This window comes from Apus apus, chromosome 14 (assembly GCF_020740795.1).
Source record: "Apus apus isolate bApuApu2 chromosome 14, bApuApu2.pri.cur, whole genome shotgun sequence".
Taxonomy (NCBI): Eukaryota; Metazoa; Chordata; class Aves; order Apodiformes; family Apodidae; genus Apus; species Apus apus.
In genome coordinates, this window is record NC_067295.1 from 4,616,987 (window position 1) to 4,638,343 (window position 21,357).

Consider the following 21,357-nt stretch of genomic DNA (forward strand, 5'->3'; position numbering starts at 1 on the left):
TTTTTTATCCCCCTGCAAACTGAAATATATATTTTTTTTTCCATTCCCAATTAACTGCCTGCCACCCCGCTTGGGGTAAAACCTGATTTATTTCTCCTTCTCTGCACTGAGAGGACAGGATACTTAATCTCCTCTGGGTGGATGCTGAAACACCGTCTGAATAAAATGCTGATCACTCATCTAGTTAGCTCCTGCCAGCTCTCCTCTGCATTCCTGCTGCCTGGGTTTTGCATCACTTGCTGTCGTTTCTTTAAATGACAGTCCCTTCCCTCTCCATTTTTGGAGACTAACAATTCCTAATTAGCTGGTAGTCACGTTTAGGTGTGCATGTGAGTGTTTATCCTTTCACATTATCCATAAGACCGTGAACATTCACAGGCTAAAAAGGATTGTTTGGATAACACTTTGAAAGAGTATTAAGCTGATAGCTACAATTAATTACACTTGCTATTCTTTTGGGACATTTTTTTGTTGACAGGGACCCCCTTTTTCTGTATTAACGTCCACTTGGTAGCCACAGAGCAATAAAGAAGGCTTGGGATCCACCCCTCCCCCCCCTCCGTTCAGGGAGTCATGAATAAACATGTTGTACAAACAAACAAATATAGCAGCCCCACGAAATAGCATTTTGAGAGCCTCTGTGTTTGGTACCCATCTGCAAAGCAAAGAATGAGGATCAGCTCTGTGTGGCTGCCTGCACACGTGTTTGCAGTGGCAAGCTCCTGCAGATGGCAAACACTCACTGCAAGTGCCAAGGGTTTTTTGCACATCTTGAAAATATTTGTGTAAAAAAGGGAAGAGAAAAGATTGTCCATCTGTGGCAGGAAATCCTGTGGACAGAATGCACAACATGTGCTGAGTGAAGGGAGCCAGGTGAAGCAGGTGAGGAATGGAGATTTCTTCCTGGTGAAGCCTTGGGAGACCCATTTAGTGACATCTCCAACAGCTCATTTTTCAGCTGCGCGTCCATTCTGCCTCTTCCTCCAAACTAACCTGGGCTGAGAAACTTCACAATGAATGCAGCCAGAGGGCCTGGAAGCCTGACCTGCCAGCCCGTTAATGATCCCAGGCAAAGGCTGTGGACTCTGTTCTATTTATTCTTCCTAAAGTGTAGGTGTTGAGAAATATGAGGCCAGTAAGTGGGTGACAGGCATCTGCAAGCGTCACCTCAGCAGTTCAGCTTAGCAGAGAGCCTTGGAGTAGGACTGTAAAATTGCATCATTTGTAATCTTTTTCAGCACCAGCCTTTTAAAAAAAAAAAAAGGAAATAATAAAAAAAATATAACCAACAGCTTTCCTTTGGACACGAAGAGAATAACTAAAGAGAACATCTGTTTTCCCTTTAGATGTGGAACTGCAATAGCAAGCCATGCATAAATTTTATTAAGGCTTGCTAATTTCCTATGAGTTTGGGGAGCTACACGTTACCCGTGGAGATACTTGGCTCTGCATCACCAGATGAAAAGCCATTTTATAAACAATGCAGAAAAAAATGGACATAGCTCAGCAGCAAACGTGTTAGGTTCTGTTCTCTGGGAACTCCATTTTCTTTAGCTTTGTTTTTGCACATTTTAGATTTGTTGTTTTTTTTCCCCGCTTAATGTCACTCCTCTTGTTTTCCGATGACTTTTCATAACTAAGAGGACTAAACAAAACATGCACCTGAATTGACAAAACCATCTACTGCTTGTCTTTTGTACTCAAAATCAGAGGTCCAAACACTTTTAGGACTGATATCTGGGTTTTATTTGTTTCTGAGATGCCAAACTTTTTCAGTATGTTGAGAACAGACACTCGAGCCACCGTGTGCCTGGTCTTGTCCCTTTGTGCTCTAGGAATATGTCTCCAGAGTAAGAGCTCAGAAGGAAGGGCTGCAGAGACACAGCCCTGCTCAGATCCCACCAGCCAGCTCCTGTGCCCTCTAAGGAAACACCTTTGAGCAGAACCTCACTGATCCTCCTGTACTCTCAGAACCAAGGTTCACCATCTCTGTGGGTAATCACAACTTACCACAGTACAATTTGGGTTGGAAGAAACCTTAAAGATCATCTAGTTCCAACCCCCCTGCATGGGATAGGTTGCTCCCACTAGACCAGGTTGCTCCAAGCCCCATCCAACCTAGCCTTTCTTCACGCCAAGGATTTAGAGCCTGCAGGACACTCGCCAGGACATGCCTGGAAATACACAGATCAGGCCTTGTTGCATGAAATAAGTAGAAAAGTCACAGGCTGGGTTAAAAAGATGTTTGTCTTCTCTGAATAATTAATTGTTTGGAGATTAATATGAGGTTTTGTGTTTTGAAAGGAAACTAATCCACTCGTTGGCTGGTGTGCAATGAAGAAGAACAGGCAACTGTCAAGCAGTTTGAAAACAGTGAAAATTAACTACGTGAAGTGTCACAATTCACGTATTTTATGTATATGAGTAATGTATCCTCTGTGGGACAGAAGATGAAAATATCACATGGAAAAGAAAAAATGATGGCTACAAATGTAAGAAAAGAAGCAGGCATATTTTGTTTTGGCATCATTTTGTATTTTTACTGCTTAGTGGCAGCTGGGCTGGACTCTTGCAAGAGAATCCATGTTTGTGAATTCACAAGCAACATGAAGGAAGAATTCTGCAGCCTCTGTACTCACAGAGCTAGCAAAGGGGAAGGAAAAGAGTTAAAATTTGAAATACACTGAAGTAAAAAATTTAAGTTGAAAGGACTGTTTGATATCTATTTCTCTTCCAGTCTTACCATGCCAAGGCTGCTCATGGTTCACTAGTTCTTTGTCTGGACCTAGTTTCCAATGTCATGATGTCGCCAGTTAGAAGCACAATTGAGTTCAAGAAAATCTGGATCAAAGCAAGGGATGTGTGTCCTGAACAACAATGTTGAAAGGGACAAGGCAAATATTGAGATACAAATTCACTAGCAAGTGTATTTTTTCTTGAGAGATGCCTAAGTCCCTCAGTGTTCTTTGGCTTCAAGGGAGTTAAGACTGTAATCACTGTGAGGAACTGGGGTCTCTGAGAAAGAGCATATTACAATATTGATCATAGAGTCCTGCAGAAAACATCCAGCCAAGGTCTCAACACCTGCAGCAACCTTAGTACTTGAAGGTTCCCATGTACTTAATGATTTTTCTAGAAAACAGTTGATCTATCTGAAGTATTCTTGTTTCATTCCTCCACAGGAGAACATTATTTACTTTGTCTCTCTCTACTTTTTTGTTCTGCTACAGGGAATGTGCAGAGAGAAGGCCATTGAAAAAGCCACATAAAACCTCTCAGAATGTAATAAGCAGAATATGGCTCTTTTAATATGACAAAACTACCAGCTTCAATAAGGGCTTGAAGTGCATTTAAACTTCAGCACCTCCTCAGGCAAAGAGAGTCACAGGCTCAACAACAGAGAAGCAGCAAAAGGAGCTTAGATAATAAATCTTTTTCAGATCTAGAAGCTTTGCTACCTGAATGCACAGCAAGTGACTCAAGGGTCCCAACATCTTTAAATAAGTCAGACTAAGCCAGGAATGTTTCTGCCCTGTGGTAACAACAGTTCCATAGTTTGACTCAGTTTGTCCCTCTAGCACAGCAGTCAGAAAGGACAAGGTGGATGATTTATCTACTCACGTGATTCCATCAGTGCATATTTTTTCTTGCTGTTGTCTTAAGATTGCTAAGTTCTCTCCTAAACTCTGAAGTTTAAGCACTAGCTCTGATATTGCTGCCAGGTGCTACACTGCAAGGTGCTAAGGCATATCCTACTTCTCGTTTCTTTGCTTTCCACTTTCACTGAGCAAAATATCCTTCCTGGCACTGACAATGTCTGGTAGAGCTCAGAAAAGCAACAGCCATAACCCAGGGATGGGCAAATACTCAGTTTGGTAATACTTCCAGGGTCCACACCTCAAGTGGTAGCCCTGTGGCTTCTCTGCTGGTTTTGATGATGCACTTTCAGAGGCCAGAACACAGGCTGTGACTATAGGTCACAGTGGACAGGGTAGAGAACGGGCCATCATCACCCAGGTGGGGCCTTGGGCAGACTTTGGGAGCAGTCAGCTGTGAGCTTCAAGAGACTGAAATGATGGCTCTGTGTCCTTTCAATGGCTGCATCCACATGTCCTCTCTGTGCCTGACCCGGGTAGAAATGCCTGGGGCCTGAAACACACAGAACCAAGGCCAGGCCCTTCAGCCCTCCTCATTTCACAGACTTTGTGCTGCCAGCATTCCTCAGTGAAGCCATGTCCTCTTCTGGCCTTTCCGTAAGCAGAAAATGGGACTTCCTGACTGGAATTCAGTCAGTGCTTTTTCTGTAACTGCTCCTTCAATTACCAGGGCCCAGATGTCACTCCCAACTGCAATAAGGTCTTCATGGTCAAGCAGTCCACTAGCTTCTCCAACTGCCCTACAGCTTTTCAGCTTTAACATTCTGTTATCTGTTTTCAGAGCCAATGCCTCAGAATTTCATGCTCCAGCCTTTCCCCCAAGATCTCCCTGTCCTTCTGCTCCTAATTCAGTTGCTTTGTAGTCAAACAGGGCAATGGAAATAATGTTGCCTCATTGCCTCATTCTTTCTATCCTCCAATCCTCTATTTTCTTCTTCTTTCAGTCTCCTTCTCCCTCTCTCCATATCTATGGGAGATGAAGGAAGGAGAAAAAGAAGATGAGGAAGTACAAGCATTTCTTCATCTCAGCAGAAAAAAAGCTATAGGAAGAAACAGAGATGAGGAAAGGGAAAAGAGTGGAAACAGAAAGAAGGTAAAGCTGGAAAAGCGAGAAATTAAAAGACAGAACGGAAATATTAAGTCCTTAATGTATTATTATTATTTTTGTATCAATAGAAATTGCTTTCATTTCAGTCTAAGCCCAAAGAAGGGAGATAAAGTGGAAATCCAGAAGCATGGAACTGTGCAGATAATAAGGACACAGACAAAGGAAAGGCATTGAGGCTGACTACAAGGTTCTCTCTTACAAGGTTTTCTTGGGGTGCCTACACCTATTCTTACACTCATAAGTAAACAACTGCAGAAACATCTAGAGGGACCATCACGTGTTTGTGAGGTGCTGCCCAGTCCCTCAGCAGAGCAACAGAAGGCGTGTGCTGCAGGTCTGCAGCAGTAAACAAAATCCAGTTTTGTCCTGGTTTTAGAACAGCTTCTGAATGATTAGATGAGGAATAACAGTGCTGCGGGGGAGAGGGGGAGGGGTGGACCTTTTCCTTTTGACAATTAGATGTGAGCTGTTGAAAGCTGCTTTCATGGATGAATGCAGAGAGAACTAAGGACGTCTGGCATCTGATTTGATTAGTTTATTGTATACGATAATTTCACTCTTACAGATGAAGCAAATCTGTCGCAGGAATTGAACTTCACAGTTGTTTGAATTCTCTGCCCAAACCCCTCAGAACCTCAGCAGTTTGAAAAGAACCTCAAGTAGGGCACAACGAAGCTAGTGGGGCAGGAGTAACTGAGCTAATCAGCAAATACCAGTTAGGGCACTTAGGAGTCGCACAGGGTCTGACTGGCAGGCAGCTTAGCATCTGTGGATTCCAGCGGGGGTCCTGAGAGCTCAGCTGTTCCGAAAATCAGGCCTATGGAGTATGGGGTGCCCGGGGGTTGAGTTGTCTCCATCCTACTGGCCAGACTGGCTTCTTGTAGGACAACGATGACATCCAGTGGAGACACTCCTGAATTACAGAGATGTTAGACGGGCGATGAGCTGCTGCCGAGGCTCAAACTGCAATCGAAGGGTAAGATCCTGGAAGAGAAAAATCACTTTGTCGACAAAGGGTCTGTGCTGCAGAACGGCTCATGACTGAGGCTTCTGCTGTTCTCCTCCTGACTTCTGCAACACCTAACGGTGTTTTCAAGTGTCTCCTCTTGGTAAGGAGAAAAAAGACCTGCTCTGTGGGGAAGCGTTGAAAACAGCATCAGTGTGATTAACAGGCACTCAGGATTCTCACTTCCAATAATGGTTTTATTTTATTATCTAACTCTGTGACTCCTTGATCTTTTGGGCTTCTTAACAATCTTAACTTTCTACAAAATCTGTCCTTTTAGTAGTTTCCCTCAGCTCTTGGTGTCATTTGCCCCAGTACGTGCTGGCCTAAGCTTGCCCCAGGGTTTGGTACAGGCCTGGGGCCGGATAAATTGTGCAAAGCTTAAATTGGATTACATGTTTATGCCCTAAATAACCGGAGGCACAGACAAGACCCAATGCAGAAAGGACCATATAATCTCATAGCACTGAGGGCAGGTGCCTCGTACGCGGCCGGGAGGTGCGGGATCCCAGAGGCAGCGAGGTGCCCACACACCTGCTGCTTCTGAAAACGGCTTCTCTTCCTCCGGTACCTAAATCAGGAGACCGAGGGGATCTTCCTTCAGACACTGTAATCCCCGCCTCCTCATCAGCCCGGCGCCAGATCGCTTCAAGGCGCCTCGCAAGGAATCACACCTGACAGCCGGGAAATCACGGCTCCCCCCCAAAGGCGCAGCAGGGCACGGGCCGCTCGCTGCTCTCCGGGCTGAGGCCAAACCTCGGCGGCCCCATCGCAGCCCCCGGAGCCGCTCCCGAGGCAGCGCGGGCCCAGCCCGCAGCCTGCGGACACCAGCCCTGGCACCGCCTTGCAGACCGGCCTCCGCAGACACGGCGGCTGCGGCAGCGCCCCGGCCCCGCACCCCTGCCACGGCCGGGGACGCGTTTCTCCACGTCACTGAGCGGCTTTTTCACCCTGACGGCTGAACCGCCCCGGTGCGAATTAACCCCCGCCGGCGGCTGCGGCTGCAGCTGCCGCCTCCGGGACCCCCAGGACCCCCCAAATCCGCCCCCTCAGCCCCCGCCTCCCGCCGGCGGCGCGAGACGCGACGTGACGTCACGGCCCTCGCGGCGGTCCCGCCTCCTCCTACCGCGAAGCCCAAGCCCCGCCCCCTGAGCCATCCCTTGGCCGCCCCCTCGCCTCTGATTGGCTCTCGCCCCGCCTCCCGCGGGGAAGCTCCGCCCCCGCCCCCGCCCCTGCCGGCCCTTCCCGCCCCGCCCCGTCTTCAGCCCCGTCGCGAGCTTATCCCCGCCCCACGTGGCGGCTTGCCCAATTGGAAAAAGGCGGCGCTGACTGACAGTCCTGCTGCCCAATGAGAAGCAGCGGTAGCGGGGCGGCAGGGCGGGGCCGGCCCCTCCCTGCGCAGGCGGTGGCGGCAGCGCTCCCTGACGGAAGGGGCCGGGGGCTCCACCGAACCCCCCCGCGCCTCGGCGGGACCGGAGGCGGCCGCTGGCGGAGCCCGGGCCCAGGGGCTCGGGGCGTCTTCCCGCCGCTCTCCGACTCCTTGGCGCCCCTCGTCGGTCGGAGAGGAGTGGGGCGGCGGTGCCCCCTCCCCGGGCAGGGCCTTGGGGCCGCGCCCCGCGGCCGCCGCCACCCCTCCCCCCGGCCGGCCGGCCTCCCCGCGCCGCGCCCCGCCTCCCGCCCTCCGCAGCGTCGCCCAGCCGAGCTAGAAGAAGGGGAATGGGCGGTCCCGGCTCTTAGCCCCCGGCTGCGGCTGCTCCTCCTCCCGGGTCGCAGCGTCTCGGTGGCCTCCGCCCGATGCTGGCGGAGCTGGCTGGGGTCTCCGCAGCAGCGTTGTGAGCGCTCCTGCCGTCCCGCAGCCGCCATGTCCGGCGTGGTGCGCACCCTGAGCCGCTGCCTGCTGCCGGCCGAGGCCACGGGCCGCACCGGGGAGCAGCCGCGGCGGGAGGGCAAGGAGCGGAGCCGCGATGCGGAGCGGGAGGCGCGGCGGCGGAGCCGGGAGATCGACGCGATGCTGGCCCGGGAGAGACGGGCCGTGCGCCGTCTGGTCAAGATCCTGCTGCTGGGCGCCGGCGAGAGCGGCAAGTCCACCTTCCTCAAGCAGATGAGGATCATCCACGGCCGCGAGTTTGACCAGAAGGCGCTGCTGGAGTTCCGGGCCACCATCTACGAGAACATCCTCAAGGTGAGGGGCGAGAAGAGGTCCGGGCCGGGAGGGGAGGCGGCGCTGGGGCGGCCGGGGACCGAGGCCGGCGCCGCAGTTTCGGGAGTTTGGGCCGTGGCCAGAAATCGCCGTCGGAAAAGGATGTGAGCTGGGCCGGGGCGGCGGCTGCTGCCCCTGGGTCGTTCCGCCGTCGCTCTCCGTCGCTCCCCCGTCGGGGAGGGGGGTTTCTGTGGTGCAGGTGCTTGGGAAGGCGGGTACCTTTTGTGTGACTGTCGGGGGGGGTGAAGGGGGCGAGACTCGGTGGGTTTCCAGCGTCATCCGTCAGAAGGCCTCGGTGAAAAAAAAAAAAGGCTCAAAGAAAACTTCCCCGCAAAGGGGATTGAGAAAAGCTTTGTGGAAACGCAGAGGAAAGAGGATATAGGTGTGGCCTGTGCTCTGGAAAAAGCATTATGAGAGCATCCTTTAAGTCAGAAGTGGAGAAACTTCAAAATGGCAAGAAATAAAGAATTTCTCTGTCTCTGCTCAGCACCCTGAGGCCCTGTACCTCATGATGGGACAAGAAGTGGGTCCCCATATGGGTATTGTGGCTGCGAGTGGTTCCTGCTTGGTCCATCCTTAGAAGCAGGGGAAGTGTTGGCCCTTGGAGTTGCGTAGTGTGGGATGGAATCAAGCTCAGCTCTGAAATGGAAAGAACTTTGTTTTGGTACCTTTGCAGAAAAGGTTTTTGTACAGTGCGTGTGCAGGCTGTACAGTGTCGGTAATGGATTCCTCCAGTGACTGCAGAATATAAAGGCTACTGATAGAGCCCACAGGTAGAGCCTTTGGTCTACAGGTGATTGAAGAAAATCAGCCTTGACAAATACTGTTTCTTTATGGTAAACAAGCCTTCATTCCCTGTGCAGGTAGAAGTGATCATATCTTAGAAGATACGTAAAGATGCATAAAATGCTTGCTTAAGAATATATCCCTCTTCATCATCATAATCTTTCTCTTAAAGAAGTGCTACTTTCCTGCCTATATTTTCCTGTAGGACTGTCTCTGTTCTTACATGGGTATGGATTCTTGAGGCTTTATCAAACTGCATAGAAAAATAAAGGGAACTGTACAAGTTAAAGATACTTCTGAATGTTCAGATTTGCTTTGAATAGAGGAGCTTTATATGCAGTTAATAAGTGCACACATACAATGGTTCTTGTTTTTAAGAATGCTGCTATTCCATGAATGGACTTTGCTTCTGGTAGTGAACAGGAAAATTGTTGACTGATTTTCTTTTCCTTTTTTCAGTCCAGTTTCAGAGCATGTACATGTATTGCAGGAACCCGTTTACTGCAAGAACATTGGAGCTCAGAAGCTTCTCTTTCATTGAAGTTATGTGAGCAAAGAGTGTGTCAGGAGTTTTTATCTATACGCGTAGAAATAAGGAGCCTCATTTTGGAGATCTGAATGTTTATTTTGGTATTGGCAGTGATTTATTTGTTACTGATATAAAGCAGTAGCAGAGGCTTTTAAAGAAGCTATTGGTGAAAACAGAAAAAATCTGAGATCCCTTCCTCTTTAGATTTTCTAAGCAATACTAGTTATGGTAAAATGTAATATTTTACCATAACATGGTATGCAGAAGGCATAGAGCTCTCAGCAGTAGAATTTAGTGTGCTTTGGAAAGGAAAGTAAGTGACTCCATCTTATAGCAGGGGAGGCTGAGCTGTGCACTTGAAACACTTGTCTGCTGTGTGGCTTTAGGCAAATTTGCAAAACGTGGAGTAGAATCCAGGTCCTCAAGGTAGCAGTCAGACAGTCTGATTTCAAGACTGGTAGTTAACAATACTTCTTGGACTGTTGTCAGCTGAACACCTTTTTAAGCCTTCTAATCATGAAACTAAAATTCGGAAGTGTTTTTAAAGTGAGTTGATATGGCTCAGCAGGTCTCCTTTTTGGCCTTGTGGTTGGTTATGGGAGTGTGGGTTGGGCTGCCTCTCTAGGAGCATGGACCACATATGTCTGCCTGCCCTTCTCTTTTTTCCCCAGATGACAGAGATGGCTCTTGCATATAAGAATACAGTTTTACTCTTCACCCATAGGATTTGGGGAATGGTCGCTATGGAAAGAGTATGCAGAAGGAGGGAGAAAAACAATGGGAACTAAATGAGTTTTCTGTGGGAAAGAGACTGGAGTGTAGGGAGAAGCCAGTGGATATTTTGTTTGCTTTTTGCTCGTCTGCAAGAAACCTGATAGCATCTTGATACTCTGCCATAATCATCAGGAAGAAATCAAATGCAAAGACAGAATTACAAGGCTTTCAAAACAGTGATGTTGTCAGTGTAGTTATTTTAGGGTAATTGTGTAATACTTTCTTGTATTAAACTTTGTTCTGTGGAAATCATAAAATGTTTCAAGTGAAGTTACATTGCTTCTTTGCTGATGTAAATTGTCAAGTGAACATGTTTGCCATTATTTCTTTAATAAAATGTTTAGACTACAGGTTCTTTTAGCTTTTTTCAGGAAGTTCAGACTAGGATGATCCATGAAGACTAAATGGACCAGAGATCACAATGTATGTGACTTACAAGAAAGGATATAGGGTGAATTTTTATAATGCGATACGTGGACAATGTGAAATGAAAATTATCCTATCAAATAGCATCTAAATCTGTTTGACATTGTGAAATACAGCTGCAGCAGACTTAGCCCCTTTTTCCGCACAGTTCTCAGCGTGGTGAAACAATGGTCTGTTAAGCTTCTGCAACACTGAGATCTGAGTTAGAAATGCAGTGTAAATCTCTGGGATTAAATGGTCAATTTTCGTTTTCCAACCATGACTAAACTTCTCTCTGAAGAAGGAGGATTACTACTCTTTCAATAGTGCTTCATATTTCTAAAGTGCTCACTGCAGTAGTTATTTGGGCAGTCTGTGCAGCCTATGGAGAATGAAGGAGCTGATTCAGAGAACAGAACCTGAGACCTCTTAGAAAATAACGGTGCTAAGTGTGAGTTGACATTAGTGTCAGGTTCTACTTTATTTTAAGCTTTCAGCCTCTTGCTTTTCTGATATCTTCTTAATGCTGAGTTCTTTTCTTAACCTAATCTCTCTGTTTCTTATCCCCTGCTTCAGGAAACCCTCATTAGGAACAAAATGTTGAAGTGAAATACGTCTGTGATACAGAATTTACTTTTCCATTTAGTACAGGTGATGGTTCAGGGCCTTGCTGGCTTTTTCTGGCGTTTGTGGGACAGTCTTCAAATACATTAGTTTTGCTTTGGTTGAAGGTAAATAGTCATCGGTTAACTAGGGCTTTGCTTGTTAGTCGAGGCTAAGTTTCAAAGTAACTTTCTGGAACTTTTTGATGATTGCAGTGAAAAGCAGTAGTGTTAATGCTCTGGTATGAGTACACAGGCTTCAGGACTTTAGCACACCCACCTGGAAAAGGAAAGTGGAGAGGACAGGAGGAGCTGCTGCAGAATGAGTTTTAAGGCAACCCTTGGATATAGAGAGAAACTTGGAAAACTTTTTTGTAGCTTAAGTTTCAAACCTAAGAAATGGCTGCTGGTGTTACATGAGTGTTTTGATGCCTTCCAACTGTAGCTGAAGGAATAATCTTTTCATACCTTTCAAAACAGATGGGCTGGCCTTGCTACTCTACTTGCTTCCTTTGATAACAGTTGAAGAGCTTAGATACTTGATGAATCATGTCTCTCATGTTCCTTGTCTACATGTTATTTTGTTTCAAGTATGAAAATATCATGCTGCTTTAAAAAACCCAGTTTAGCTGCGTAAGAAAATAATTAATCTACAAACACCAGAATGGTACTTGCAGCAGCTTGTTTGAGAGATTTCAATCTGAAGAGAGAAAAAACCCTCAGCTTTTAAAAGCCTGAAGTACAATCTGTTGAATGTTTTGGTGATTAGTTTCCATGTTGAAAATGGGAAGGCCAGCTCAAGGTTTTAATAAATATGTTTTCTTGTTGTCTTGTTCTGATGATTGACTAAGGAATTGAAAAGCCTGGAATTGGAGAGGAAAAAACTACTGGAGAAATGATGTGAAATGTCATTTGTGGGCTCTGGGTGGGGAAAGAACAACCAAAGATTTTGAACATGAAAAGTTCCTGAGGAGCCATCTTTGGGGCTTTAGAGTTCAGATGCAATTCATGTGGGCATACCTGAGAGCATTTCTCCTCAACGGCTTCATTGTAAGTGACAGGAAGGAAGGCAAAATGAGTAGCCTGTGCTGAAGTCCCTTGTAAGAACAACTTTGGACCTCTGTAACCAGTGCTAAGCCTAGACTGCTGCTGCTTCCTCCTTGCATTCACTCTGTACACCTTGAATGGGCTTCTCTTGCCTCTGTGCTCTCCGACTATAAAGTAAACGTACCTTGTGTCACTGGAAAACAAAACTGGAAAACTCACTTGCGATCTGTGAGCTTGAGTACAGACGTAAACTCTGGGAAGTGGGAAAGGAATAGTCCTGAATTTATTTGGGAGCTATGCAAACATGTTTCTTCTACTGACCTACAAGTGAAGGAGGAATACATCTTTCCATTATGTGAACTCCAGTTACTCTTTAAATTGACCTGAGTACATGTATCTTTGGATTTGCATGCCAATGGCTTTGGTTAGGAGGTAATGGTAGTGACAATCTGTTACTTCAGAGTTGGGATCTAGCTGTAATTGACTATTTGATTGCAGGACAGTGTCAGTCTTATTTCCACTGTGATAGCTTCTTTTGAAAGGAATTACAAGGAAATACTTTGTTGGAACTGTGGCTAATTAGGAGTTTTTCCATTAAATTTAACATAAAAGTGCTAAAGCTCCATGGTAGAACTAGTGTTTAAATCTGATTATCTTTGCTTTGTGCTTTTACTCCTTAATATGAAAAATGTTATTCATGGAATTATGTAGAAAAGAAAAAAAACTCTTAAGTGAGTCTTTTTTTTCTTTCTCTTTCAGGTTCATTTAATCAATGAAACTCACTAACTTCCAATTGATGTGTTTTCTGTCTCTTAAATATAAATTCCATCAACTCTGGAGGTCTCTTTGCATTTGGGGTGTCTCTTGGTTGCGTTAGGAGAGAGCAATTTGTCTTCATCATGGTCGATAGTGGAAGAACAGTAATGGTCAGTATTAAGTGATACATCTTTGTTGGTCCAAAATAGAGCTCACAATGCTCTTGTGATGTAGTCATTAGTATTGTAGAACATTAATTAGTCCCTGGAGACTGGAGACACACACACTTTGATGTGTTCCAGACAAAAGTTTAGTATTTTCAGTGACTAAATTTGGAAACTTACATTATATTCAGTTGCCTGGTTGCAAGTAAAGCTTGCTGGGCTAACTGGTACTGCTTCCACCCCTACCCTTGTGTCTGTCTCCTCTGACAGGAAACTAATATAGGTGGAGGAAAACACTTTTTATATAAATGACTATGTTTTTGGTGATATTTGCTCACTGGATTGGCTTGTGGGCTCAGACAGGTGATAAACAGATCAAACAGCAGCGGGTGGAACTACAGTACCAGGAAAGATGCCCCATTTGATGGTACTTGCCTGTTACTCTGACTGCTCTGTAACAGGAATCCACATTCCTAACATTGGGTTCTTGGCTGCTGCTTGGCTATAGTGTTCCAGGGACATAAATAAAATAAAACCAGTTTATACTTTTATGAGAACATGCAGTAAAAATCTGATTGTCTTGCTATGACTTTGACAGTAGTAGACCATCTTCTTCCCAGTGTTCCAGACAGCAATTTTTAAAAAGTGTATGTGACTATATTTGCAAATATTGACAGCTTTATTTTTTAAAAATTCTATTTGAAAATGTCTTTTTTTAGAAGGTTAAGAGATGTTTTCTAGAAATACAAGTAGGTTACATTTTGTCATCTTCCTTTACTTGCCATTGCTGCTGTCAAGCCCAGTCCCCTCTGTGTGATTTGGCTTCTCTCTTGTACTGGCACCAGTGACCACGGAGCTGCTGCAGGCTTTGGATTTGCTGATCCAGCTGGACCTGTGCTTATATAGCTGCAGTACTTTGTGCTGTTCCACTGGTTCAAAGGGTGTATTAGAAATACCTTTCTGAGGTGGCATTTACTTTTGGCGTTAGTTCGGGTTGATATTGATCTCTGGGAATGGAGATCCCTAGGCTTTGTCAGTTCCTTGTCAACCATAATGAGAGAAAGCACAGTGTAGGAAACATGTTTGATTCTCTCCATTGCCTGCAGTGTTCATATTGGTTTACAGCCATAGGAGAAGACACTGTTGCCTGTTAGGTGTGACTTGGAGTTCCCGGGTCGAGTGTTCAGCAGTTACCATCACTTCTCGCACAACAGTTTCTGTAAGTGATCGAGATGCTGGAGATCTAGGGCTTTGGTATGAGGCTGAGCAGTGTGTTAATGATAAAAGCTGAAAAAGCAGCTGCTGCAGTATTCCATGTGTAACAGTTACTGTGTTTTTTGTGGTCTCATACCCTGTCTTAGTTCCTTAAAATTATTTTGAGAAAATGCTCTGTAGGAGCCTTTTCTATTTGTATACAAACACTAAGTAGTTTTGCAAGTTCTCTCTAGACACTTGACTAGAATAATCCAATCTTTTGATCACTTGACTGTCGGTTTGTGGCTGGAAGAACCTGTCCTTGCTTATGAGCAAGTCCCCCCCAGACCTATTGTTTCCTTTATGTTTGGTGCTTCACTGTGGTGTGTTCTCTCTGCCTCTGAGTTAGTCCATCTGGTGAAAGGTGTGGGATTGTTAGGATAACAAATCCTTCAAGTACTGGTGTATGTGAATAGTTTAAAACACGAATGTTGTGTTTTATGTAGTAGTGTAACTACTGATGTAAGATACACTTAAATCAAGCTGCTCTTTAAAAACTGCAGCTCTTCAGATATTGGCAAGCATCACTGCTTCATGTGACATTAGCTGGTGGTAGTCTTCATAATAATTCCCACAAAATAATTTAATTATTATTTTTAAATACTAGACAGCCTGGAATTTTTTTCAAAGCTAGAGCACTCTCAAAAGTCAAAGGTGACAAAATATATTTGAGCCAGTCTTAGTAATGGCCATTTGTGCAAATGCTCCTAAGCCTTTATGCTGCTGGTGAGTAGCAAACATTCTGCTTAGTGCCCAGCAGCTGTGCTCTGTCAGGCCAAGGATCTGGCACTTTGTCTCTGACATGAAAAAAAAACAACACCTAAATGGGTACAAGAATAAGGCAATATGACACCTGGGTATACTCTTCCAGTTACTGGCAGCTTTTGGGTTTGGAAACTTCTTGAGCCAGGAGCAGCATCTGGAATGTAATCGAATAGTCCTTTTTGGAGCCTTCTTCCTACAATTTGTCTTGATTGCTTTTTGAGTCCATTTATATTTTTGGCCAACATCCTGTGTAAATGAGTTTGTCTCACTGGGGGGTGTATAGGAAAAACCCTTCATTTCATTTAACCTTCTCTTTGAGAACTATGTTTCAGTAACCACTGGTACTTGTGTAGCAAGGGGCAGGGAAGAGTAGTCTTTTTCCACTCACTTTCTCCAAGTGGTTTGTAATTTCTGTAGATTTCTGATACATCATGCCTTAGTTGTCTTTTTCTAGATCTCTTTAATGTTTTCTTCTGTGTAAGACATGATACCTCACAAGTTAGATTTTGTGTCATGCTCTTATTGCACCTTTTCTTGGTCTACCATATCTCCATTCAGGTACTTGCCAGGGATTTAGACAGTGACTTGAGTATGTCACATTATTAGGAAAGGACTGGACCAGAGAATTCCTCTTTTTTTCCTGCCTAACTGGTAGATTTTGAGCACAATCAACATTGTACTCATGGAATAGTCTCCCAAGGGAAGTGGTTGATTTCCCAACATTGGACAGTTTTAAGTCTCAGCTTGACAGGGTGCTGAGCCACCTCATATAAACTATAGTATGATCTAAAAAGGTTGTACCAGATGATTCTGGAGGTCCTTTCCAACCTGGCATTCTGTGATTCTATGAACTGGTGTTTCCAGTATGCTGCTGTTTTGCCATTTTCTAATGCCTGACACTATCCTTACTGTGATTTTTTTAGTTCTTTCCATCTTTGCTTATCAAATGGTCATGGATTATCAAATGGTTACTATGTCTGCAAAAAAATAGTGTTGCCAGTAACTTTGAATAGGGAGAATAGCAATACATGGGGTCTAAATTTGAGCATTTATCTCTTTCTCCTAATCTTTGGCACCTGCTTGTAGCATTTGTAGAACCATTTTGTGGGGATGGACAAATATAAAGTTTAGATTCACTTTACTGGGGATCTTGCTGAGTCACAAATACTTTTAACAGCTAAAAGATGAGAAGAAACATTGGCTATTTTGCTCATTATGTGAAGCTTTTTTTCCTCCTGATGCATTTCAGGTGTATATCTCAAAACTGTTGTGTTCTACAAATTCTGATTTGAGGGGTGCTGTTTCTGTGGGCAGACGTAGGACAGCATTCCTGCTAACCTGTTTCCTGTTTTTTGTGTTCTTAATTTGATGCTTAAAATGGACCTTCTCTGTGTCCATGTGTCTCTGTTCTGTCAGTGATGTATCATCTGCTGATGTATCTACATCTGAACCTGCCTCTTGTTCCCAGGTTTGGGCTCTGTGTGTGATTTGGTGGTAACTGTTTCTGTCTCTTGAACAGTCAAAAGAAGGTACTGATGCTACATGCTCCCCATGGGTGACCTTATTGTAGTTAATGCACTCATGTAGGGTCTGTGAGATCTAAGTTTAGTTCCCTGTCTTGCCCCAGGGAGATTCAAACCGGCACTGCCAAGGAGCAGCAGCCGGCAGATAAGTGACTATTCTGGGACTGGAGCCGTCACTGCACCCTTGATTGAAACTCTGTTCTTTGGGTTTCTTCAAACAAACAGTGAAACTCTCCCTAATAACAGTCTCTTGAGATCTTTTGTCTCCAGTGGGAGCAGAAAAAGGTAGAGCAATAGTGGGGGGAAAATGCCCCAAGCCTGAGGTCCCACTGCCTCTGTATCCGAACAGAAATGGTGCAATCTTGTGGTCATTCCTTTGAGATGCTCTGAAGGGACTGCAGTAGCTGTGAGATGGGTAAGGATTAAATCATTCCGAAGGCTGTAAGATGGAAAAGCTGGAGCTGCTGGGCTGGGGAAGATGGCTGGAGATGGCTGCAGAGCTGCAGCCGAAGCAGGTGAAAGGTCAGAGCTGGCTGGCGTGTGTGGGCTGGGAGCTCGCAGGGCCCGCGGCTGGGGAGATGGTGATCGCAGGCCGACACACTGTGCCCATTAACTATTTCTCTTCTCGCTGAGCAGGAACAAACCTGTCATTAAATATCTAGAAACAGCGGTGTCCCACCAGTCTCTGTTACCACAATAATCTGGAAAGAATTAATCTCAAAAGTTCTCAGCGGGGGGTGGGGGGATGCTGACACTGACTTTGAATTGCACCCAGGATAGTGTTTGCTACAAGTGATGGGCTTGCAAGTGTCTAAGGTCGTGAGATATAGTGCAGGCATCTGCAATTCAGAGGCAGAACCTTGTATTTTTTTCCACATGCTTACATTTGTTAACACCATTCAAATAAAGCAGATCTAAAGGCTTCTGTTAATAAAGGGATAAGCTCTAACTAGGACGGGGAGTCGGCTTTTGGTTTGTATGACAGAGTTACTGAATAGTTATGTCTGGAATTTAAAGCAGCAGTTTGTAAATGTACTGAATTTTAGTCTTTTTGTGGTATTGTGGAGAGATATTCCCTGCTTTATAAGAACAAGTTAATAATCACTGGAGAAACATAAATATTTACCTTTTTGGGAAACTGCACTTGAGGAACACTGCTGCACAGTGGCAACTGCAATGCTTCACTTGGAGTTCCTGTTCTGTGCCACTCAGACTAAGTTGCTTCTCCCTTCCCTCTCCAGTCTTCATTTCCATTGGGAAAGTTACTGTTCTTGTGTGTGCTGCTAAAGGACTGGAGAGGTGAAAGGTTCAAGTGTTAAGAAAACATACGTGCAGTCTTGATAGCTTAAAGTATGCAAAAAAAAAAATCCAGTGGTGTGGAGGTTGTGAGTAGCTGTGGAAACAACTTCAATTTTGTTTTTCTATTTATTTTTTTTTTCGTTAGCTGTAAAAGCAAAATATCAACAGGATGAGAAAAGTAGTTTAATATAACCCACAGATTTTACTGTTGAGTTAGATGATACTTGAGATGCTAGGTCACCATTAACAAAAGTATTATCTGTTATTCAAATGTTGCTTATTATTGGGAAATTAACTATAGGCCATCTTAAACTATTTAAGTGTTGGCTGGTTAGATTCAAGACTGAAGTTTCAAAGTTACTTAACCTTGTGTGTTTGGCTGGCTGCCATGAACATGAAATTAAGTTTCCATAAAAAACAGCAAAATGTGAAATTAAACAGTCTCGGTAATCCTGAGTTAAATTTGAGAACTAGATCACTTCCAGATTTTTTTCCCAGAATGAGAGTATCAAAACTTTCCTGTCATGACAACTTAGCAAATGTGTGGCAAGCTCAGAAGCAAACTGCTGCAGATGGAAAGCTGCACCTGCTTTACTGAGCCTAGTAGCTTGAAATTTGTGCAATGTCTTCAGTCCTTTTGCTTCTAGGCTTTCCTAGTGGAGGTAGCCATTTGGATGAAAGTGTCTCATTGGAATGTGCTCATTTACAGCTATTTTTCAAAAAGTTTCTAAAGCTGGATAGCTGTGTTTTCTTGAGCTGTTCCCTGTTGTGTAGCATCCAAGTAGATTGTATCAACATGGTGCTTTACAGCAACATGCTTTTTGGATCTTGCTATCTTTTTACCTAAGTGTTTAACCAGTTATTGGACGAATATAGCACTGTAAGTTACTAAGTTTTTTCAGTTTTGGATGCTCACTATACTTTGTGGCACCAGAATATACAGTATGTTCTTTCAACAATACTTTTTTTTAATGTTCTTCTGATCTCTTAATGCTTGAGAAAATTAGTGTGTCCCTTTTGGTATCTAAAACCCAAACACAAAGAAGCAGCTGGAAGAATACAGGTTCAGGCATGGTGTTAGTTTTAAAACTACAATTACGAGGTTCATATGTTAGTTCCCAGACACTTTTCTTACACATATGATATTTACTTTTATTATGTGTTGGTAGTTCTGCTTGTGGCAACTAGCTGTTGCTGCTAGTATTTTTTTTCCACCTGAATAAATATAGTGTGGCTGAGTTGCTTACACAAGCAAGCTCTTTCTGTCTTATTTCTGTTGGAGATGTTGCAATAAACAATGTTTATGATTCTCTCCTGAGTTCAGTCTCACCAGAAGAGTGTCAAAAAAAAGGAAATAAAGCCTTCGAGTGCCTCAGAGTCCTTGTTCTTTTACACTTTAACTTTTTTATCACCGACTTTCTTATCTGCTTCATTCTTTAGGGCTGCAGGGTTCTGGTTGATGCACGGGACAAACTGGGGATCCCTTGGCAGTACACAGAGAATGAGAAGCATGGAATGTTTTTGATGGCTTTTGAAAACAAAGCTGGAATGCCCATCGAGCCTGCCACCTTCCAGCTGTACGTACCTGCCCTGGGCGCGCTATGGAGGGATTCAGGAATCAAGGAAGCCTTCAGCCGTCGGAGCGAGTACCAGCTGGTGAGTATCTCCATCTTCATGGTGGGGAAAAAAAAACCCAGTTGCCTGCTTTATAAATCTCTCTTCAGTTGAAAGATTGCTTGCTACGTGCATGATTTAGCCATCATAAGAGCTGTTTGTAGTAGCACTAAATCTGAGCACTTGAGCAGCAGAAACAAGTGGTAATTGGAGCCGAACTTGAAAAACTACATGGCAGTAAAGAGGGAGTGGAAAAGTGCACATGACTGGATAAACTGGAAGAACAAGAGAAACCAAAAAAGGCAGGAATTGGTTGAACTAAAAATATTATAGCAGCTCAGTAGGTCTGTTCATAGTAGGTCACTGATGAACGCACACTTAATTTGTAACTTTCCAGTCCTGCCAGCTTGCACTATATTGATACTGGCACACTATTCCTGCATGCAGACCTTTTGAAGTGAATGCAACACCCATTCTGGCTGCTGCTATTGGACTGTTTCTTTTCATCCTGACGTCTGCAAGTGAAACTTGGATAAGCAGCTGAAAGATGACAGTGAACTTAAAAATGTGCTATCTTCCTTGCCTTCTTGCTAGTATGTTTTCATGCTCTTGTGCCAAAATAGCTGCACTTCTGGTATGGAATATGTTTCTGACAGATGTTCATAATCCACTCTTTTCCTCCTATGTGCAAGTTGGAGATGCTTTTTTTTTCTGTCTTTGTTCAGTGAAACAAGGTACTGATCCATGCAGCTTAGAATCACTGGTACTAGTTATTGGAAGATTATATGGGATCATAGCCCAGTAGTTCTAATAAATGTATCTTTATTAATTATGCAGTAATCTACAGGTGGAATCTTTGGCTTGGGTGTTGTGTCCCCAAGACTTCATTCAGCTTTTCTTTAGTAAAAAAAGAAGACTCCTGAAGGTGAAATACTTCATGCCTGGATATGTGATCATGGTTTAATTAGAGGAGTTAAGCACAGGTTAGAAACATGGCTTTGTATAATCTGCCTCAATACAGCTGTATTGACATTCAGCAGCGAAATTCTCCGTTTGTTTCCTCATGCTGTTCCTCTGCATGGGTTCTCTGGTGCCTAATACTGCAGTAAACTCATGTTGCAGCCTTTAGGTCCTCAGCTGTCTCCACTACTAGGATGCCTGTTTGAGTCTTGCTGCATATTTTGGAGCTCTGACTGTAAGGTATTGTGAGAGTGGTAAATGGCTAAAGAATAATGATGAGGTAAAATTGTCACAGGATGACTGTATAAACCTCATTTCCTTTGGCTAAAAATGTAACTATTTCCATGTTATGGCATGGGGGGGGGAAAGATGAACAGGAGGGAGAGAAGATAGATTGTTTCATAATTCCTAGTGTCTGTAGACACAGACTAAGACTTTGCTGTTCTAAGCACTGTTGAAATGTAGAATAAAAAGCTGGCTCATGCTACAGGGAACTTGAATTTAACATGAGACAACTACTAAGAGAATCCAGTATAATAAGCAGTAATTGCATCAACAGTCTGTTATTATTATTTTGTTTTTCCTGGGAAATGCTATGATCGAGCCTGGGTTTGTTTTTGGGGAATATTCATATTGGGATCATGTGGGAGGTTCATTCCTGTACTTGTTAGCAATAAAATTGCATCAAACTGGAAAAAACGAAGTCCGGTTTGTTGAATACATAGCATTCCAAGACTACTAGGCCTACCTCTGCATTCTCTGGCTTTGAGAGCAGGATTAAACAGGAAATACCAAAAAATAAAAAAACCCCACAAAACCCAAACATAACAGGCATGCAAGTGATCATTTAATATGCTGTCATCTCCAACATCATGATACAGTTTTATCAGGCATCTTTTTTGGGTGGCA

General features: G+C 44.2%; 1 protein-coding gene across 1 annotated transcript in view; it reads left to right on the forward strand.

The window, feature by feature from the left end:
• The first annotated feature begins 7,185 nt into the window (after positions 1 to 7,185).
• The window catches only part of GNA12 (G protein subunit alpha 12), a 41,409-nt gene continuing 27,237 nt past the window's right edge, over positions 7,186 to 21,357 (forward strand). Inside the window, exons 1-2 of the mRNA XM_051632345.1 lie at positions 7,186 to 7,952; positions 19,315 to 19,530. Of these exons, the coding sequence (XP_051488305.1) occupies positions 7,632 to 7,952; positions 19,315 to 19,530 (537 nt within the window). The 5' untranslated portion in view covers positions 7,186 to 7,631. The remainder of the gene's footprint in view (positions 7,953 to 19,314; positions 19,531 to 21,357) is intronic.